The 22,346-nt window shown below is 42.0% G+C and overlaps 1 protein-coding gene across 1 annotated transcript in view; it reads right to left on the bottom strand.

The window, feature by feature from the left end:
* ASPSCR1 (ASPSCR1 tether for SLC2A4, UBX domain containing) overlaps positions 1 to 13,789 on the bottom strand; it is a 63,732-nt gene extending 49,943 nt beyond the window's left edge. Inside the window, exons 1-3 of the mRNA XM_033139108.1 lie at positions 13,629 to 13,789; positions 8,537 to 8,592; positions 7,256 to 7,370 (exon numbers count right to left, since the gene is read on the bottom strand). Coding sequence (XP_032994999.1) covers positions 7,256 to 7,370; positions 8,537 to 8,592; positions 13,629 to 13,727 — 270 coding nt within the window. The 5' untranslated portion in view covers positions 13,728 to 13,789. The remainder of the gene's footprint in view (positions 1 to 7,255; positions 7,371 to 8,536; positions 8,593 to 13,628) is intronic.
* Positions 13,790 to 22,346: the final 8,557 nt, after the last annotated feature.

Genomic DNA, 22,346 nt, shown 5'->3' with positions numbered 1-22,346 from the left:
TCCTTAGAACTCATGATAAGGTATCTTATTCAAAATAGCTCTTCTGACTAGGTTAGATCTCATCTGAAGTCTAAAGACACTAATTAGCTTCCCTATGTCTATAGGAAAGTTATTTTACACTTTAGATCTGTTCTACCACTGCACATGATCCAGGGATCCTGTAACAGGCCACTTTAAATCTCGTTGCCATTGGGGAAAAACAACCCATCCAAAAACCGGACCTGAAATCAGAGGTAGATTTCTTTCTCACTCTGAAAGCAGAATTAAGAAAAGCTGAATGCTTCCAATGTAAATTAATTACTTCTTTAGCAAGGAATTTCACTTGCATAATGTTAAAAATGGCCAACTGGCAGATCCAAAACAGAAGGAGGCAGCCATAGTTCAAAAGGGGCTGTCTCTGACGAAGGCAGTCATGGACAAAACGATAAAGGGAAGGTCAATCAAAAGTTCCCTTTGGGAGAAGCCATAATGGAGGAAGTTTGGTCAGAAACTGCAATCACTTCTGACCAGCACAAACCTAATTTCCATTTGAGAACACTCTTCATCTGACATGCCACATGGTCAACTCAGCCCCTGGATTTTTGTGATATAAAATAATGCTTGACTTAAATAACTGTGCAACTGAATATAGGTAGACATGGGCAAGGACACGGGCAAGAAAAATCTCCTTGATGGAGAACAGAACATTCCCCTCCTCAGCCATGAATCTCAGAACCACCCACACTATCAACTGCAATCTGAAAGCCTGAGCCAGTAAATGACAAGCAGGGGTGGTCCAATGACATCTATAAACATTCAACAACAAGCAACTTCTGCAAACACAGAATTTGTGTTCTTTTTATGACAGCTTTCACCGTAACTGGGAGGGCAAAACGCTCTTTTTAACAAGCAAATTCTTTGAGAAAACCCCAATGAAATCTCCAGAGTTGGCAATGGGGCAAGAGCACTGAACCACCATCCCACTGAACTCATTCTGCACATAGGCCTCATCACCAAAGCATCCAAGGGTTCTGGGGAGAGAGACAGACACAACAAAATCCTTCCAATATTTTAACAAGAGTTTTTTTTTTTTTTAAAGTCAACCCTATACACCATGAAATCCAACATGCCCCAAGTGCTTTCGTTAGCAGGGTATGATTGCACCATGACTGAGAGATGTGACCTGCTTGGAGCCAGCAGCATGCCCCTAGGAAGCGGAGCTTCAGACACTAAGCACAAGGGCCAAAGCAGTTTCATCCTATCACTGTCATGGCTTTCCCTGTTTCTTCATTGCCCAAGACCAGCCTCTGGATTATCCTTGGCTGCATAAGGGTGCCGACAACTGACATCACCGGGCTAGAAGACTCTTGCCCAGAAATCCACTCTGCCAATTGCATCAGTTTTTTAGGCAGCAGTTCAAAGCCAATCATGACACGAAAGTCATATTCAGGCAATTAAATGAAAACTTCACAGAAATCCCAAGCTACGTATAAATATTAATCTTTTTATCCAGCAACCAGAGAGCCAAGCCAATTAGTTTCTAAGTTTACAAACACACGAGTTACAAGACTGATGAACGGCTAAACTGCTGTGTTAGTTCTTTGTAACAGTACACTTCCCCTGACCACTGAGGTATCTGCTTTCATTGCCTTACGTACATGCATTTCAAAAGCCAGAAAGAAAGAAGATGTGTGGACCCAAATTGAATAAAGAGGACATGAATTAAAGAGGACAGTTCTTAACAGTTGTGGTCTAGAAAATTTAACAGCTTGCTTCCAGTCAGGATGTACATATCATATCCTGTGTTTTCATCATGCTATCGAAGCTACAAATTATTCAGTTACACCATCACTATTTACCAGTTGAAGGCACTAACACTGGGAGATATGACATAGTATGCTGATTTAGCTCATGGGAAATACAATAAATACTACAAAATATACCGGTATATTATTTACCGTATTGGGCCAAATATAAGCCACAATTTTTTTCCCATATTCCGACCGTGAAAAGTTAAAGTGCGACTTAAATTCACGACCCTACAAAAATTGGCTTTTTTACGATATTGCTGGTGAAATAGTCATACAGTAAAATGGAACGGGTGTGACTGCCTGCATAATTTTAAGGGAGCAGCTTATATTCAGATATTCTCTTTTTTTTCTTTCCCCCCATGAATTTTAAAGGTGCGGCTTATATTCGGTTGCGGCTTATATTTGGGCCAATACAGTATACCTATATACTCGAGTATAAGTCGACCCAAATATAAGCCGAGGCACCTAATTTCCCTACAAAAATGTGGGAAAGCTTATTGACTCAAGTATAAGCCGGTTCACCTTTGCCACTGTGGTAGAGGAGGAATGAGCAGCCCAAAGCAGCCCTTTGGGCTGCTCCTTCCTCTTCCTCCTTTGCTGCTGTGGAGCTCACCCCGTCGCAGGGTTTCGAACCGCCATTCTTCTGATCAGCAAGCCCTAGGGCTCCGTGGTTTAACTCACAGCGCAATGTTCCCTTGTGTTATACAGAGAAGGCTGGGATCCTGTCCTGTTTAAGCAGGAGCCAGGGAAAGTGAGCACCTGTGGGGTTTTAATACTTCCTTAACTGATAGGCTTTCTGCCTTCTGGGGTCTAAAGTTTGCATTTATGTGAGCAGTTCAGGAATGGAACAAGCTGCCTGGGGAGAGTAAAGAACCGTCGTTCTTGTACACCTCTTAAGGAATGGTTGACTTGAGTATAAGCCGAGGGCAGCTTTTAAAGCACAAAAAGTGTGCTGAAAAACTAGGCTTATACTCAAGTATATATGGTATGTTGTAACTCACCTTGAGACTATTTCCCAGTAGTAGCAGGTCTCAGTAATTAAATAATATACGAATAATTTCACCTAGCATCGCAGCCGCAGAGGAAGACATTATTATTATTTTATTGTTTAGTTATTGAATCTATATACAGCCCTATACCCAGAGGTCTCAGGGCGGTTCACGGAACAAAATCAAAATATAAAACTGCAAAATATGTAATCATAATAAAAGCAACAACCCAATAAACCCCCCACCCCAAAAACCCCACATTTTAAAAGGGTATTATTATTTTTTAAAGTATTTTTTATTAAAGGTTTTCTTGATTTACAAAGGTAGTGCAATGTCTCTCGTATTTTTTTCCATATAACAAAGGGTATTACAGTATTATTTAGCAGAACTAATTGAAGAAATTACCGGTATGCAGCAATTTAAAAACTCTTTTGGAATGCGATATTATGGTCCTTGCAACCAACCAATCAAACCAAATGCCATATAACAGATTTTCATAAACTGCTGGGAAGTTTGCTTACAATGAAGCAGTATACTCAGTTCGGGTTATATATATATATATATCCCCAATTCATACATCACATTTAGCCACAGTTTTCAGCTAACTATAGTTTAATGGGAGCGAGAATTAGCTGAGATTCCTGTATTTTCCCGCTGTTGCCACACTATGTCACAGCCGAACGTGTCGTATCATCTGAATTCTGGCTCATAATTTCCCCAAACTATGAGTGGGAAACCAAGAATAAGCCTTGGTTACCGCTCATGGCTTGTTTGGAGAGAAACAAACCAGAAGCTGAGGTTCAGATGACACAACAGTGCAGCAGAAGCAGGGAGAGAAGTGTCACAGATAAGCTTTTAAGCAGCAAACCCCAACAGGTCGCTTGTTCACCCAAAACCAGGGCTGGGGAACCTTGGGCGCTCCAGATATCATTGAAATTCAACTCCCATCATCTATCACCACTGACCTTGCTGGCTGGGGTTGATGGGAGCTGGACAATATCTGGAGGGTCAAAGGTTCCTCAGGCCTGCCCTAAAACATAGTTGATGTTTAAACTACCTATGGTTTAATGTGGCACGCAAGCCCCAGGCCATTGGCAACCAACACAATTTAAGGTCATCCTTTGAGGTGTCTAATTTTCAAGTTAAGGTAGCTTAATGACATATATATACAGTTTAACTAGAATTCCCAGCATCCCTATTAGTTATGCTGGCTGAAGCTGATGGGAACTGGAGCCCAACAAGGTTTTCAGAGTTGCAGACAACAAAGCAGTCAAAGTTTATAATTTAATTACCTGTATTGAGAACATAACAACCCAAGACTCGGCACAAGAGGCTTATTTATTTAAAGCACGTTAAAATCCCATTCTTCAACCAAAAAATGTCCCCAGTCTCACGTAAAAATACCAGTGAGAAGACACCACTCCTTGCCCATCTCGCCAACTGCTTGTCTCTGCCCTCTGGAATTGTCAGTTTCGGTTCAAGAAGCTCCTTCACAGACTTTAACAAACCACTTCTAATGAACTGAGTCACATTCCTTATAGTAATAGTTTGGAATTAACGGAATTAGGCATTGCTTATCCTTGTTACTAACTCAACTGATAAATCTTGATTTCTGCAACTAGTTATTTAGTCATGACCTGTCTCCTTTTTTGGTTTAATGCAGCAGATAACAATTTCAATACTTCCAAAAGATAAAATCTAACTCAATGAATTATTGATAAAGGATTAGTAATGAGTCTTAATAGCAATATTTTTTATATTAATTAAACATGTTCCTTTTGTAATTAATAATTTAGGATTAACTGGACTAAACTGTTGATTAACTATTTATATCCGAGTCAATAATTAAATCTGTTTCTGGGATTATATATCTTAATTTTGAAGTAGTTTCCTCTGAACACTCCACCTAAAAATGTATGTGTGGTTTTAAGTCAATATCTTCCTTAAGTTCAACAATTGGCTACTGCAGGCTAGACACTGGATTCATTTAAAGGATATACACGGAGAATTCATTTACATTTCTGAAATATACAAACATTAACCCCCATACATTTTCCCTATCTACTGGTAGTTCCATTCATCCCACTCTAAAAGTAAATATAAAATAAAGAATATGCTTTGTTAAATTAGTTCTGTCCTTCAGTTGCTAGTACTGATTAGTTTCCTGAGGGAGTTATTTCTTTTTAATTACAATATGCATCTGATAATTTTTTTCCAAGAGCTAAAAAATTAGAAGTCACATGTTCTAAAGCTACAGTACCAAGTCTGTAGCCTACAACTCTTAGGTAAAGGGGATAGCTTTCCAATGGTACAACATAAAGCACAGGTGGCAAATCCACAGCCCAAGGACTCAATCCAGCCTGCAAAACCACTGTTAGCAGCTTGCCAGCCCTTTACCAAAATCAAGCACTACTTCTTAATTAGAGAAGATCTTCTCCCTCTGGCACAGTACAATTGCTGGAAGGCCTTAGGCTCAGGAAACAAGAACAGATGCTCCAACCTCCAAAGGCTTCTAGCAATGGTGTCTCACAAGAGGAAGAAGAAGTGCTATTCCAAGGTAATGTCTGCAACCAGAACCAGTGTGGAGGCCGAAGGAATGAGGAGTCTGGAGCTTGGACCTGAAACACAGAAACTGGAGCACTGAGGAGCTCTTTACCCAGCAAAGGTCCAGAGGCGTCTGAGGGACATACATAGTCCCCGTCTCTCCCTGGTCCTCTTCTGGGTCACTGCCAGCAGTTGGGTCTTCTCCCCACTCCTCCCAAATAGATCCTTCCTCCCATGTAGAACCCTGCCAACAGAGCTGTCTGGAAGGCAAGTTAGGCCTTCCCATCTGCTCTCCCACCACCTTTCCTCCTGTGGCCCAGGGGATGATGGGGAAGAACTGCATATCAAGGTGGGGCTCTGATAGGGCAGAAGTGGAAGCAAAGGAGGCATCATTGAGATGCGGCTCTTCTGGTAGCCTTTGGACTGGTATGGGTTTCTTTAAGTATTCGGTGGGAACGGGGTGCTGCATACAAACCCAAAATTTCTTCCTCTGAAGAGGTTTCTCCAAGGTATGAGTCAGTCAGGATCCTAACAGGTAAGTAGCTTCCTCACCCACCTACCCTGCCCCCACCATCACAGTGCTGGGCCAAGAGGAGTAAATTTAATCCATCTGTCCCATCCTCTTGGTGTGATTTCCAAACATCATGGCAAGAGTAGAGAGAACATTTGATATTTACCTAGAGAACAAAGCTGAGCCTTCCAAATACTTCTTCATCAAAAGCTTAACTGGCTCACATTGCCAGTACAAATGCAATTTCTCTCCACTGCATTCTCAGCCACTTAATTTTATGAAAAGTTGTAGGCTAACTGACCATAAATTGATGATTCTTTAATTGATTTAGTGTGCTCCAGCAAATTTCCACTGAAAAGGATTTGCCTTGGTTCTTCATTTGTTCATTGTTGTATATATAATTTCTGTAAGTCTTTAGGGCTTCTTCTTTTTTAAAGAAAATATAATTGGCCTTGGCAAATAACTTCCTTCTTTTAGGGATTTTAAGAGTGGAACTGCTCCAAGACAAAAACATCCCTTAAAAAGTATATGTTTGGGTTTCACACTTACCTAGAATTAAGCCCCAGTGAATACAATGGGATTTATTTCAGGGCAAATACACATTGGACTGCATTGTAAGGCAAACATATATCACCATTTCATAGCAAAGCTTAATCTATGCTTTTAAAGCAATATTAATGCCCTTTTCAAACAAATTTCTGTGCATTCTCCCATTTTTTTCATCACTCTTCCAACACTTTTATTATTTATAGGTGAAAATCTAAGTGGCACACAGCATCTAATGGCAATATTAGCCAGGTCAACCATTTAGAGCTCTCTTTTAGGAGATCCAATTTCATTTACAAAACTGATAAGAACTGCAGTACAGTATAGTATATCCCAGACGAGGAAAGCCAAACCCTTTCTCTTTTGGCAACTTTATTCAGGCCTGACTAAGCCTTATGTCAGATGGTAATGTACCAAAGAACATGGTCCTCTGAGTTTAAAAAATAAAATTACGGAGAAATATATGAAATGCTTTCTAAAAAGGACTGGGGTCCTACTACTACTGTGACATCTTTCGCTCTTTTATCAACTCCATTTAAGATTATAAATGAGTTGACAGAAGGGAAAGAGGGTGACAGCGAATGAGAGGCAACTGACAGTACAGTGCCAAGAGAAACAGAGGGATTTCTTTATCATGCCTTTCTTTATCTCGTACAAAATGCCTTAGATGGAATCCAGCAGCATCTGGAGGGTAACAGGTTCCTCCACTTTGCCTTAAGATTTCACTTTAAAAACAAAGCAACATATATAGGTTCATAAGGAAGCTGAGAATCCTGTGAAGGGGGACATCCTATCATCGTCCCTCTGACAAAACCGTGCCATTATCATGGCTGGAATGTGAGCTAGAAGTGTGTTATAAAGTGAAAAGAACCTACCGTAGTTTCAATTCCTGCTCTATTACGAGAGACTGGCACCATCTCCAGTTTGGCGTTGTTGGGTAGGTTGGCAAATCTCCATTGAACAGAGAGATCCAGCACAGTCCTCTGAAATCTGCAAAAGAAACAGTCTAATGATATCCTTTTGCCCTGAGACTAATTCAGACTACTTATCAGTGATTCCCCCCCCCAATTTTGTAACCAGATAATTTCTACCTGTGTTCTTCTTGTTGCTGCATGGAATAACGCATAAATCTGACATTTGGGAATTGTAAGTAAAATCCATTAAAACCTACTAAACTGTGTGGTCTGATCACTACAAGAGGGGGATAAATGGAGAAGCATTGTAAGCATACTAGACTGAATATTAAAAGGGTCTAACAGCCTTTATTCCTAATGCTTCACTGTTGCTGAACATTTTGTGACTTTTAAACTCTACTGGGGCTTTCTTACTACTGCAGAATATGTTCAGTCCGCACTCTGGATCTAAGGATCCAGCCAAGTCTTTTATTAATTACCCCACACGGGTGATCTCTAAATGTATCCCCCCAACAATCTTCCTTAAATTTAATTAAGTTACTACAGTACATGTGAAACATTTTCCCATGGATTTGCCCCACAGCACTGTGGTAACATTTAAAGGCCCCAAACCACATGGGTGCTAACCACACAGGTCCTTAGCATGAAATCATCATTCCCTAGTCATGGTCAGGCAACAAGGATTTAGACAATTGGCACCATTCATATGGTTATGGGCCTTTAAATGTTACCACAATGCTGTGAGATGGACCCACAGAAAAGCAATTCCCCAGCACCACAGTAATGCTTGAAAGGTACTCCTAAAATATTGCTTTCTGTTACAACATGCCCATCATCCCTAACCGCTGGTCATGCTGGTTGGTGCTGATGAGAGGCAGAGTCCAACAACATCTGGAGGTCCATACATTTCCCATCTCCATTCTGAATGAACTAGTGGCTGTGTTTTCACATCAGGGAAGTGGTTCTATCTAGCCCAGCATCCTGTTTTCAACAGCCAGCTGCAGGTGCATGAGAACTGGTACTATATCTGACCAGTTAAGGTGAAAGTTTGACCTTGGCCAAGGAACACTCTACTGGTACTAGACATGTCAAATTTGGGATCACAGCCTTCAAAAGCAAATAGTTCTGGACTGCCATTGTGGGCTTCATGTTACACTTCTCTCCCACCCGTCTCCCAAATTAAGGGCAAAGAAACAGCAAACTGTCAAGCTATAAATGTATGGAAGAAACAGTAAGACTCACTTCAGATCATATTCATTGGGACTGAAATTCTGCTTTCTACAAACATCTTCCAGAATCTTAAAAAAGAAAAAAGACAAGATGTTAATATAAAATACAGAGTTCTCTGTACTATGACATACTCAGTGCAGATTAGTCATAGAATTATAGAGTTGGAAGGTACCATGAGGGTCATCTAGTCCACCCCCCCTGCAATGCAGTAAACTTTTGCCAAAAATGGGACTCAAACCCATGACCCTGAGATTAAGAGTCTCATGCTCTACCAGGTGAGCTATCCTTTACTTCAGCCAGCATCCTTTTCCCCCTTCTCAACTCATGCTTATGGGTCAAGTTGTGATTCTAACTTACATTAGCAATTCCACCTGCATGAGAGGAAGATTCTCCCCCACAGCCCAGCAAGAGAATTTAGGCCAAATGCGTGAGTACAATCAGAGGAAAATCACATTTTTTTCTGGGATAACACTGCAAACTATTCCAGGATGTTAACATGATACATTTCTGACAGAAAGTGGCAATCTCCCTCAACATTACATTAGTTTCACGACTAATCTTTCATAATGAAGGCTAAATTGACTGGTTGTTTTTAGGTACCCCATTGATCCTTGTGGGATTTTATAGAGGATAATTATTTACATGAGTAAGTGCAAGGAAACCTTCTTATGGAATACTCATTTATGGACCACTGAATATGCAGATTGGGAAACAAAAGAAAAAAGACCTTTCATGAAAGAAGCTTAAATCATAATCTTGGTGGTCTGATAAAAAAAGAAAACCTGTGATGAAGTCTGACAGAGTGAGAGTGGAAAATCTTTTTAAAGTCATAGGTCCGCATGCCAGTGGTGGGCTGGGTTAAAAGGAGGCAGAGTATGGAAATATTACCTTTATATGGTAGTGTAGTTTCTACAGACACCATTCTCTGTTCTCCATCCAGTTAAGTAAGAGGCATGGATTAGATTAAGGGCACATCCCAGCCAGACAAAAACACCTGAAGAGGGTGCAGAACAGGCCTGGGGAAGGGTATGGTCTGGGGAAAAGTCCCAAGGGGCAGACAGAGAGGTCTGGAAGGCCACATTCAGCCCCAAGGCTGAGGTTCCCCACCACTGCATAGAAGATCTACCCCCCAAAAATATAAATTACGTTTTCCTGAGAGGCAAACACAAAAAAAGAATCTTGCAGCAACTTAAAGACTAGCATGTGCCATAATACATTTGGCAGCCTTTAAGGTGCCACAGGACTACAGGTTGGTTTCCCCCCATAAATTACATAAGACTGGAAAAGAAACTTTCAACATTTCAAAGGGACTTTCAACTCTCTCATTTGCACCTGCCTACATCGGAAGGCATCTATTTTCTTTCCGGATGGGTTTACTAAGGTTTTACAGGAGATCCCTCCCTTCAGTTCTTTTCCCCTACAGAAAATGCATTTCTCGGCATAACCCCATTCAGGCTGCAATCTTAAAAGCATTTACTAGCGAGTAAGCCCCTGCTGCCCCTTCATGGATCACTGCCTTGTCGTGGCGAAGGGGCTTGAATTACTCAGGCAAGCTATGGACAGGTCAAGATGGACAGGTCATAGCGGAGAGTTTGGACCAAACGTGATCCACCTGGAGAAGGAACTGGCAAGCCGCTCCAGTATCCCTGCCAAGAAAACTCCATGGACAAAGACAACAGGCATATAAAAGATATGACGCTGGAAGATGAGCCCCTCAGGTCGGAAGGCGTCCAACTTGCTACTGGGGAAGAGCGGAGGACAAGTACAAGTAGATCCAGAGCTGATGAAGCGGCTGGGCCAAAGCCGAAAGGACGCTCAGTTGCGGATATGCCTGGAAGCGAAAGGAAAGTCCAATGCTGTAAAGAAAAGTATTGCATAGGAACCTGGAATGTAAGAACCATGAACCTTGGTAAGCTGGATGTGGTAAAAAATGAGATGGCAAGAATAAACATTGACATCCTAGGCATCAGTGAACTAAAATGGACAGGAATGGGCGAATTCAGTTCGGATGACTATCATATCTACTACTGTGGGCAGGAATCCCGTAAAAGAAATGGAGTGGCCCTCATAGTCAACAAAAGAGTGGCGAAAGCTGTACTGGGATGCAACTTCAAAAATGATAGAATGATCTCGATACGAATCCAAGGCAGTCCTTTTAACATCACAGTAATCCAAGTTTATGCACCAACTACCAGTGCTGAAGAAACCGAAATTGATCAATTCTATGAAGACTTACAACACCTTATAGAAATGACACCAAAGAAGGATGTTCTTCTCATTATAGGGGATTGGAATGCTAAAGTAGGAAGTCAAGAGATAAAAGGAACAACTGGCAAGTTTGGCCTTGGAGATCAAAATGAAGCAGGGCAAAGGCTAATAGAGTTCTGTCAAGAGAACAAGCTGGTCATCACAAACACTCTTTTCCAACAACACAAGAGACGACTCTACACATGGACATCACCAGATGGGCAACATCGAAATCAGATTGATTATATTCTCTGCAGCCAAAGATGGAGAAGCTCTATACACTCAGCAAAAACAAGACCTGGAGCTGACTGTGGCTCAGATCATCAGCTTCTTATAGCAAAATTCCAGCTTAAACTGAAGAAAGTAGGAAAAACCACTGGGCCAGTAAGATTCAATCTAAATCAAATTCCTTATGAATACACAGTTGAAGTGAAGAACAGGTTCAAGGATTTAGATTTGGTGGATAGAGTACCTGAAGAACTGTGGATGGAGGCTCGTAACATTATACAGGAGACAGCAACGAAAACCATCCCAATGAAAAAGAAATGCAAGAAAGCAAAGTGGCTGACCAATGAGGCCTTACAAATAGCGGGGGAGAGAAGACAAGCAAAATGCGAAGGAGATCGTGAAAGATACAGGAAATTGAATGCAGATTTCCAAAGAATAGCAAGGAGAGACAAGAGGGCCTTTCTAAACGAGCAATGCAAAGAAATAGAGGAAAATAACAGAATGGGAAAAACCAGAGATTTATTCAAGAAAATTGGAGATATGAAAGGAACATTTCGTACAAAGATTACCACAATTAAGGACAAAAGTGGAAAGGACCTAACAGAAACAGAAGACATCAAGAAGAGGTGGCAAGAATACACAGAGGAATTATACCAGAAAGATATGGAGGTCTCATACACCCCAGGAAATGTGGTTGCTGACCTTGAGCCAGACATCCTGGAGAGTGAAGTTAAATGGGCCTTAGAAAGCCTTGCTAACAACAAGGCCAGTGGAAGTGATGATATTCCAGCTGAACTATTTAAAATTTTAAAAGAGGATGCTGTTAAGGTGCTGCACTCAATATGCCAGCAAGTTTGGAAAACTCAGCAGTGGCCAGAGGATTGGAGAAGATCAGTCTACATCCCAATCCCAAAGAAGGGCAGTGCCAAAGAATGCTCCAACTACCGCACAATTGCACTCATTTCACACGCTAGCAAGGTTATGCTTAAAATTCTACAAGGCAGGCTTAAGCAGTATGTGGACCGAGAACTCCCAGAAGTGCAAGCTGGATTTCGAAGGGGCAGAGGAACCAGAGACCAAATTGCAAACATGCGCTGGATTATGGAGAAAGCCAGAGAGTTCCAGAAAAACATCTACTTCTGCTTCATTGATTATGCAAAAGCATTTGACTGTGTCGACCACAGCAAACTATGGCAAGTTCTTAAAGAAATGGGAGTGCCGGATCACCTCATTTGCCTCCTGAGAAATCTCTATGTGGGACAAGAAGCTACAGTTAGAACTGGATATGGAACAACTGATTGGTTCAAAATTGGGAAAGGAGTACGACAAGGCTGTATATTGTCTCCCTGCTTATTTAACTTATATGCAGAATACATCATGCGAAAGGCTGGACTGGATGAATCCCCAACCGGAATTAAGATTGCCGGAAAAAATATCAACAACCTCAGATATGCTGATGATACTACCTTGATGGCAGAAAGTGAGGAAGAATTGAAGAACCTTTTAATGAGGGTGAAAGAAGAGAGCGCAAAATATGGTCTGAAGCTCAACATCAAAAAAACTAAGATCATGGCCACTGGTCCCATCACCTCCTGGCAAATAGAAGGGGAAGAAATGGAGGCAGTGAGAGATTTCACTTTCTTGGGTTCCATGATCACTGCAGATGGTGACAGCAGTCACGAAATCAGAAGACGCCTGCTTCTTGGGAGAAAAGCAATGACAAACCTAGACAGCATCTTAAAAAGCAAAGACATCACCTTGCCGACAAAAGTCCGTATAGTTAAAGCTATGGTTTTCCCAGTAGTAATGTACGGAAGTGAGAGCTGGACCATAAAGAAGGCTGATCGCCGTAGAATTGATGCTTTTGAATTATGGTGCTGGAGGAGACTCTTGAGAGTCCCGTGGACTGCAAGAAGATCAAACCTATCCATTCTCAAAGAAATCAGCCCTGAGTACTCACTAGAAGGACAGATCCTGAAGTTGAGGCTCCAGTACTTTGGCCACCTCATGAGAAGAGAAGAATCCCTAGAAAAGACCCTGATGTTGGGAAAGATGGAGGGCACAAGGAGAAGGGGACGACAGAGGATGAGATGGTTGGACAGTGTTCTTGAAGCTACTAACATGAGTTTGGCCAAACTGCGAGAGGCAGTGAAGGATAGGCGTGCCTGGCGTACTCTGGTCCATGGGGTCACGAAGAGTCGGACACGACTGAACGACTGAACAACAACAACAAAGCCCCTGCTGAATGACAGAAGTCACCTCTAAGTAAACAGCCATGAAGACTGCGCTGTCAGGAGCCATTTCTTTTCCTCATCAGGGGCAAATATCTACAATCCTCCCCCATTTCAGGAGGCCGGAGTCCTTCCATTATAGCACATCTTCCTTTCAGACACCGAGATAAAGGGAAGAGGAGGATAAGGGGGAAAGCCCGTCACCGGCTTTTATCAGTGTTCAACCCAAACCGTTTCTACAACTCAAGAAACTCTTCCTGGCCAGGTCCGAGAAAAACCCTTGGTAATTATGTGCCCTCTGATCCAATCAGAACGAGCCTCTTTCCCCCCTTCCCTGCCCCAGGGCCAATCAGAGTGACTACATCCGCCCAGCCTCCCCGTCCCTGGGCCAGACCCACCTGGAGCAGCGCGGTGCTTGGGCCTACTCGCACCGTCACTCGCCTCCCATTCGGAGCCAGCACGGAGACCGCGGAAGCGCCGCCGCCAGCTGCCGCCATCGTCCCCCCTCTTCAGCCCCCGACCGACCCCACCCCTGGCTGGCCCTCGAGCGCCTCCCCGCCGAGGTCAACCCCCCGCGCACCCCTCCGCCCCGGCGCTTGTCTATAGCCAGCCTCCTCGGTAGCTCAGCCGAATGGCCACGGCAAGGGGGCGCGGCCACCACTCAGGCCGCCCCGCCTTACGCTTCGCCTCCCGCTCGCTCGCTGCAATGGGGATTCCTCCTTCTTTAAAGGACTCGCGGCCGGTTCCTGAAAGAAATGTCTTCCGAGCACGCGGGGCGGCGGCTGTGCTTTGCTTTCCGTTCGTTGTCGAGGTACAGCTGTGCCCTCACCGTTAGTGAAAAGCGGTGGGTGGGGGACCCAACTTTTTGATTTTTCAACATCAACTTCGTTGCATTGGTCATGTTGTGCAGATGCCTGATTATCGTCTTCCAAAGCAACTACTCTATTCCTAACTTAAAAATGGAAAGCGTAATGCTGGTAGTCAACAAAAGAGGTCTCAAGGCAAATCTAATTTTTTTTAGTATAAACACCAACAATTGGGAAACACTTACCTGACAGCATTCCAACTGGAGAACAGCCAGTTGTCATATAGGCTTTGAAGACACTTGAACTCAGGACGCAAGGGAGAAAAGTGCTAAGAGGAAGGCACACTTGGCAAATCCACACCGTGATCAACTCCCACCCAGAAACCAATGTCCCCACTATGGAAGGCCGTGTGGATCCAGAATTGGCCTCCATAGTCACTTACTGTCTCATTGTTAAAACCATGTTTATGGAAGTCAATCTTACTCCACTACGAGTGATCGCCAAATAAGTGAAAAGGGGGGGGGGGGAACCAACTTTTTCCACTTGGGTTTCTCTCTTGAAAAATAATATGTGTGCACCACTTCAGCGTTGGCTCAAAGACAGCTACTTTTAATATTGGGAGGGTCCCTGTGCCGCTTAACCCAGATTTGCATTTCTATCCCAGAGGCATATATGTTCCTGTTGAATTTCTGCCTGCCTGACACGCAGCAGGTGCAATGTACCAGGATCCTGCCAGGGAAGGAGTGGCAGCAACCTGAGTCCTGTATAATCTCCCAACCCATAAGAGACAGAGAGATGAATAGGGTTGGATCCATGAACTGGACTCCTGCCATATATCACAGCTCACATGGCCCCTGCCAAATCGTTCAGACTCTGTTCCCCATCCGTGACATGAGAATAGTAATGATCTGCCTCACTCACAAGGATGTCCTAAGCCTAAGGAATAAAGATGGTAAAGGAAACAGGAGGATGTGGTAGTGAATTTGATGCTACTGTAAGGAAGTCAGTGTTTACTCAGAAGTAGGTCCCGCTCCCAGATAAATGGCATAGTAAAACTGGCATTTTTACCTACCTGTTCCAACTACCCCTGTAAGATGCTTCCACTTTTGCCCATGAGTCATTTCCACAAATATTTCAGCAATAGAATCTTCCATTAGATTTTGACCCTCACTGTGTACAGGACCACAAGAACTGGGAGGACTCGGGGCATCATGCAGACTGAGCTCCCAAACCTGCAACACTATTCCTTCCCCCGCAAAATGTTTTCTACTGAGGCAGACCCAGATTACACAACATCAGGGGTTCATTCACTGTACTTGTTCCAATGACATTTATGCCATAATCTGTCAACAGTTTCCTCTTACATTCTGCATACAAGAGACAGGCCTTCCTATGCAACGAAAAAAATCACACAAATCCAACTTCAGAAATGGTTATATTCATAAACTAGTAGGAAAACGTTTGACTTCCCAGGCCATTCTGTAACTGATCATAAGGCCAACATTCCAGAAACAATGATCAATTAAAAAAAAATATCAGTTTTATTGCTTGTGGTTTACATCAAGACAAAGACTGAAGGTTTTAAAAATCCACACTACATGTGTTGATTGGCTTACCATTGGCAGAATAGCTGTGTTATCTATTGTGTTTTGTGAATAATTCCCTGCCCATTACAGGTGTTTATAATACAATCACCACAGCAATTCTGAGTAAATTATCACTAATCTACTACTGTAAAAAGTTAAAGGTAAACCTATTTACAGGTAGGTAGCCGTGTTGGTTTGCCATAGTCGAAACAAAATAAAAAAATTCCTTCCAGTAGCACCTTAGAGACCAACTAAGTTTGTTATTGGTATGAGCTTTCCTATGCATATCTGAAGAAGTGTGCGTGCACACACAAAGCTCATACCAATAACAAACTTAGTTGGTCTCTAAGGTGCTACTGGAAGGAATTTTTTTCTTTTGTAAACCTATTTGACATGCATTTAAGTTCCAGTTACCACTGATTGTAACTTTTGACACACACCCCAATTCAACTCCCTCCTTACAAATTTCTCCTTTATATACCTGTCAACAAAGATTTTACTTCAGGCATCTGACAATGTGGGGATTGGTCCATGAACTCTTATGCCATAACAATTTTGGTAGACTTTTCAGTGCTGCACCTCTGGAACACGTATTAACCCTCCAAGGCCAACACAAGTTCATTTCATACCACCTTTCCTACAGTCTCTGGGTTGGCTTATTTTATGAAATCATTGGGAGGCAAGGGGGGAGGACCTTTTTAAAATTATTATCCAGCATTGCAGTATAGCCAGAATCAGTCAAAACAAGTCAGTCCAACACATGAGAACTGACAGTCCTGCGTAAACAGTTCATGGTACTGATAAGTTTATCTTTAAGCCTCTGAATGGTTCTAGATCCAGCTGATAGTGAGGTTGAGACAGATAAGACCAAGGGTAACTGATACATGTTGCATCTTATCTTTTCCATTTTGTATAAAAGGTATGACACATAGGTGCTAGCAAATGCTAAATTGACTGGATTAACATCTTCTGTTTATGAGACACACCAGTTTAAATGGGCGGGAAATGGTTTTAGTACAGAGCAGCTTGTTTCCATCAAGACAAATAAAAGGATAAGAAATTCCAAAGAAAACTACTTGTATTTTTTAAAACAAAATAAAAAATAAAAAAATCCTTCCAGTAGCACCTTAGAGACCAACTAAATTTGTTCTTGGTATGAGCTTTCGTGTGCATGCACACTTCTTCAGATTTTTTTATGCAGTCAGTAGCAAAATAAAAGATACAGTGATCACCTATAATTGACTCCTACATGATAAATTAAAAAAAAGAAACTACTACCACTTGACCCAACCTCTCCTCAGATAGATTATGAAAGCAAGGAGGGGATATAATGTTGAAGCCTGGGCTCCTAATTTTCACATTGGCAGAACAATATGTTTAAGAGAATGCATTGTTAAACTTTAATAAATACAGTATAACATTATTGTCCTGCTTTTTCTAATGGGTAACTTAGTATAGTATATAAAAAGTGAACTCCATCTGTGCTAAGATTTTCTCATCAGTAAGTTAAACTTTATTGATAAACAAAAAAGCTGCCTACTAGTCAAAAATACTTTCCCCAGTGCAAATACTCTCAACAGATTTGACATGAGCTTCATCAGCCTGTTTGTTCAGTGTGTTCACACCCATCTACAGTTTCCAAAAGGATCCATTAAGATTCCTTTAACTTGCACTGCAAATTATGTCTGTTTTTTAAAGTACTATCTCATCCATTTTATCTTGCACATCAAATTATTCATATTGTACCTTAGGCTGCAATCCTAACCTAATTTACCTGAAGGTAAGCCTCATTGGAGTCAATAATTCAATACTCTGAAGTTCTGAACAGACACAATTAGGGTTTCAGTGGTCTGGAAAACCTTTAACAGTCTCTTCTAACTTGTATGATCTTCCTGAAAGAATTCTCAAAAGTGTAGATCAGGAATCCCTACGTAGTAGGTGGGGGGCTGCGGAGGAAGGCGGAGTGGAGACAAAAAGAAAGGGGGGGAATGGCATGAAAGGAAAGAGTCTGAATGAATGTGAGTGCCACAATATTGTCAAAAAGGCCTATCAGTAGTAGTAGTAGTAGTAGTAGTAGTAGTAATACCCCACCCATCTGGCTGGGTTTCCTCAGCCACTCTGGGCAGATTCCAGCAGAATATTAAAATACAATGATTCATCAAATATTAAAAGCTTCCCTATCAGTACTTTTACAAGTGGCTTAAACCTATTTTGTAAATTGGCAAATACAGCCAACTCTTTGAAATTGCTAACATAGATTATTATAGGACCATATGCAAGTATTCTAATGATCATTTGAGAAACGAGTGGTGCCATCATACCAGCTTTGGGAACAAATTCCCAGACTATCCCTGTACCTTTATCTCTATCGTGAAGTTTAGACTGACACATTTAAGGTTCCTTCTTGTTTACAGTGTCCCCCTCCTTGCACTTTCTCTGTATTTCAAAGCTCAAAGTCATATTGTAAGTATTTTCTGAAAAAAGGGGCAAATATGGCTTCTTTATTTCTCCAACTAGCTTATTAGCTAGGACTATATAACTTTTCGATTGTGAATGTACGGTACATGCTTTAACAAAAATAAGCTTTCTTGCTTTATACAAAGTCTCAATCTGAATACTTTTCAACTAAAGGTGTACCCCAAGGATTCATTAACTAAAATTAACTTCTGCTGTTGTATGCAAGCTCTGTTGTTGTTGTTTAGTTGTGTCCGACTCTTCGTGATCCCATGGACCAGAGCACGCCAGGCACTCCTGTCTTCCACTGCCTCCCACAGTTTGGTCAAACTCATGTTAGTAGCTTCGAGAACACTGTCCAACCATCTCGTCGTCTGTCATCCTCTTCTCCTTGTGCCCTCAATCTTTCCCAACATCAGGGTCTTTTCCAGGGAGTCTTCTCTTCTCATGAGATGGCCAAAGTATTGGAGCCTCAGCTTCAGGATCTGTCCTTCCAGTGAGCACTCAGGCCTGATTTCCTTAAGAATGGATAGGTTTGATCTTCTTGCAGTCCATGGGATTCTCGAGTCTCCTCCAGCACCATAATTCAAAAGCATCAATTCTTCGGCAATCAGCCTTCTTTATGGTCCAGCTCTCACTTCAAAACATCACTACTGGGAAAACCATAGCTTTGACTATACGGACCTTTGTTGGCAAGGTGATGCAAACTCTATATGCTAACAAATTATTGCCCAAGCATCATTTCTGAGACTATTTTGCATGATTCTTAGAAAAATTGAATGTTTCAATTTTGTAAGGGTTTTCCGCCTTACAAAACAAGAAAGAGTTAAGAGTTATAAGGATCATTCTGAACTTTGTATTTCCTGGTCTTGCAGCGTTTAGCATTAGTATTTTTAATGCTACATTAATTAATGTTTCCATAATTATACTTCCATGTGTTTTGCAAATACAATGTGTTGTCAATGTTCATATTACTGTAAACAAAAACTACAAACCATTACATTCATTACCCATTGCAAGGTTATGATGTCACAGGTGGCAGTTAATTTAAGGTTTGCCGAACACTGAATTTCCTGAATTTGGAACATTTTGAATTTATAGCCATTTTAAGTTTAACTGACCAATTACTAGGCATGGAAAAGTAGGCATTTAGACTGGCTGCAGGTTTAACTGTTTTGTAAACATGGATTGAAAATTTTTTTATTGAAGGCAACTTTTGTTGAAGTTCAGCAAACTGTGTATTGGGCACCAAATGCAAAATTAATGTCTTACCATAGCTCTTGGCTGACAGCAGGAATGCTTAGTCTGTGGCCTCTGTTGTTGGATTCCAACGCCAATTAGCCTAGCCAACATGGCCAATGTCAAAGGTTTTGAGAGTTGCAGTCCAATATCTGGAGGACCTCAGCTTTCCCATTCCTGTCTTGTAAGTGATGAACATGGGCATAATTAATGCTGATCATATAGGAGACACCCTAGGCAAGACACTAGAAAGACATATATAGGGAGGAAGGGAGGAAAGGAAGACGCAATAGCTCAGGGATGGGCAACCTCTGTCCCTCCAAATGTTTTGTTAGAATACAACTTCCATCATCCCCAAACATTGGCAATGATGGGTGTTGGTTATGGGTGCTGGAGAGCCAGAGGTTCCTAATTCCTGCCATAGCTAAGCTGTAGTACACATGGGAAATCCCAGGTTCCATTGCTGATATAATCGAATAAAGCAGAGGTGAGAACTTGCAGTCCTTGGCCTATTTCATGCAGGTGGGGGTGGGGGGACAGACCCAGAAGGAAATGGAGGAGTTGAAATGGATGCAGCAATGGAAGGAGGAAGAGGGGGGATGTCCGAAAGAAAGGATGGCCCTTTCTACTATTGGCTGTAATGTCACTTATCATTGGCTTTGACCTCACCCAGTACCGGCACAAACACACACACAATTACCGTACCCCACAAGGAACGTGTTCCTAGACCAGGGTGGGGAGCCTACCATGCAAGAGTTGAACACCTCAGCTGCTCAGCTGCTGCTGTCCATCAGAATATGCAACAGTGAACTAGATGAATCAGTGGTCTGATTCAGCATAAGGTAATCCGTGCATTAAAAGAACACAACTTTAAACTTGCCAGAACAATGAGGACTTGTCTTCTGATTACATCTTACATTATACTGTAAGATGTCACCATAAGACTATTATACAGAAAAAAGGAAACATTTGGTTCTTCTAATAAACTGAAAGAGGACTTGTTGCTTGCATAAAAAAGGCCTGCACAGCCAGAGCTTGTTTCCTCATCCACTTTGAATTTGGGATGGCCCCCATCTTCTGTCTGAAGCATACAGCTGTTTTCTATTTTGCATCAGAAAGTGGCACATCCTTATAAGAACTGTATTACTTCTGTTAGAACAGCACTCTTTGAAGTAACTTGAGTCGAATTATCCATGTTGCAGGATTCAAGAAATGCCTCCAATTTTCAAGGGCATGTAATAATCAGAACTGTTATAAAGAGGTTAAAGGTCACATTTCATATCCAGCACCACTTCTAATTTGAAATAGTTGTATAAAATTAGAAGCATCGGGGCACAGAGGAGGGGGAAGGGGACTACAACCTGGAGCTCATTACAGTTCTGAAGAGAGATGAATTCATCAGGGAAAAGATGAATACACCCTACATAATTCATTTTTGGTCTTATTTTGTACACTCCACTGATATCTAATTGATGAGGAGTTGCTAAGAATTGATAAGATAGAGTCTTCAGAGCCACCTTTAGCGGTGTGCCACCTTTTGGGGATATTTTGTTGCATTGACCCTCAAATAAAATAGTTTGTGCTATGGCTGACCCCTATGCCCACCAAATTTAACTTATTCATATACACACTCCCTGTGTATTCCAATTGTCACCCAAGGCTGTACTCATCTATGTGAGCTCAGACTTAGTATCACATTCATGACTGAATGGGAGGATAAGTGGCTACCACAGTGAAGGTTGGGTCCACCAGTGATCTTCACTGGTGAAATTGGGGGGAGTTACTCCAGTATATCTTAAGTTCCACCATTGTTGCAGGGCTTCTGCCAGATTCTGGAGCCCCTCGGCTGACAAAACTCAAGGATAATTGCAGCCTTAATATATTAGTCAGATTGATCAAGTGAAAGTCTTTTGATTGACTAAAAATATGACTCTGATTAATTGGGTAGACCGGTTTTTGGGAAAAAAAATCATATTATTGTCAATACAAGTATACAGTATTTATAAAAAAAATAAAAAAAATTCCTTCCAGTAGCACCTTAGAGACCAACTACCGGTAAGTTTGTTCTTGTATGAGCTTTTGCACACTTCTTCAGATAGCAAATGCTGTCTTCTAAGGCATTCCCTCCCTTTTCCCATGCATAGAAGGCAATGCTTTTGCTAAAATACACTTCTCCATCAACCTTCTGCTTCAATCTATTCCTTTTACTAATATGAAAATATGTGCACATTTCAGCAAACAATTGATTGACAAGAACCCATAAAATTAAGATTTCTCTAACTGGGTATCTGCCCTATAGAAAAGGCAACACCCACAGATTATGTTAAACAGACTTATTCCATCCTGCTTCTCCAAACCCACACCTGCAGTTCTTCATAAGTGCCAGCATTTGAACAGCTCCACTCTCCAGCATCAGGGACAGCCTAGGCCTGGCTCCTTAAACAAGTACCGCTAAGTAGGCTGTCCAGCAGTCCAGCACTTGAGACACAAACAAGCCTTTAGCAGAGCTTAGAGGACTCCCTTCCAGGTCAGGGAGTTTAGCCGTCACCAGCAGTTCTTATTTATTAATGTTACATTTATACCCCCACTTTTCCCTTACACTGTTCTCTCCCTCCCCATCCTCACAGCAACCCTGAGAGGTACTGTAGGTCGATCTGGCAGGCTGCGACAGGCCTGGCCTGAGATCAGGCAGTAAGCTTCTTGGCTGAGTGGGGATTTGAACCTTGGTCTCCCAGGCCCCAGTCCATTTTAATCCATGCACCACAGCGGCTTTCTTAGGGGGCAGATTATTAGCCATAAACCCAACGAAACCTGCACGTTTTGAGGCAAATACGTCTGAATGCCAGTGGTATGACAAGCCTTGCTCTGAACACCAGATACTGAGGACAAACAAGGAGGGTGGGCTGGGCCTCGAAAGAGGCCTCCAGTTCGCCATTGCTGGAAGGCGCGCTGAAGGGTGTGGAACTCTATAGGGACACTCATCTAACTCCAGTAAGTCGCTTCTCGTGCCCTCGTGTTGGGGAAGGGAGTC

The sequence above is a fragment of the Lacerta agilis genome, chromosome 2 (assembly GCF_009819535.1).
Source record: "Lacerta agilis isolate rLacAgi1 chromosome 2, rLacAgi1.pri, whole genome shotgun sequence".
Classification (NCBI taxonomy): Eukaryota; Metazoa; Chordata; class Lepidosauria; order Squamata; family Lacertidae; genus Lacerta; species Lacerta agilis.
The sequence above is the reverse complement of the archived record's forward strand: the minus strand, read 5'-3'. Positions and strand labels throughout refer to the sequence as shown.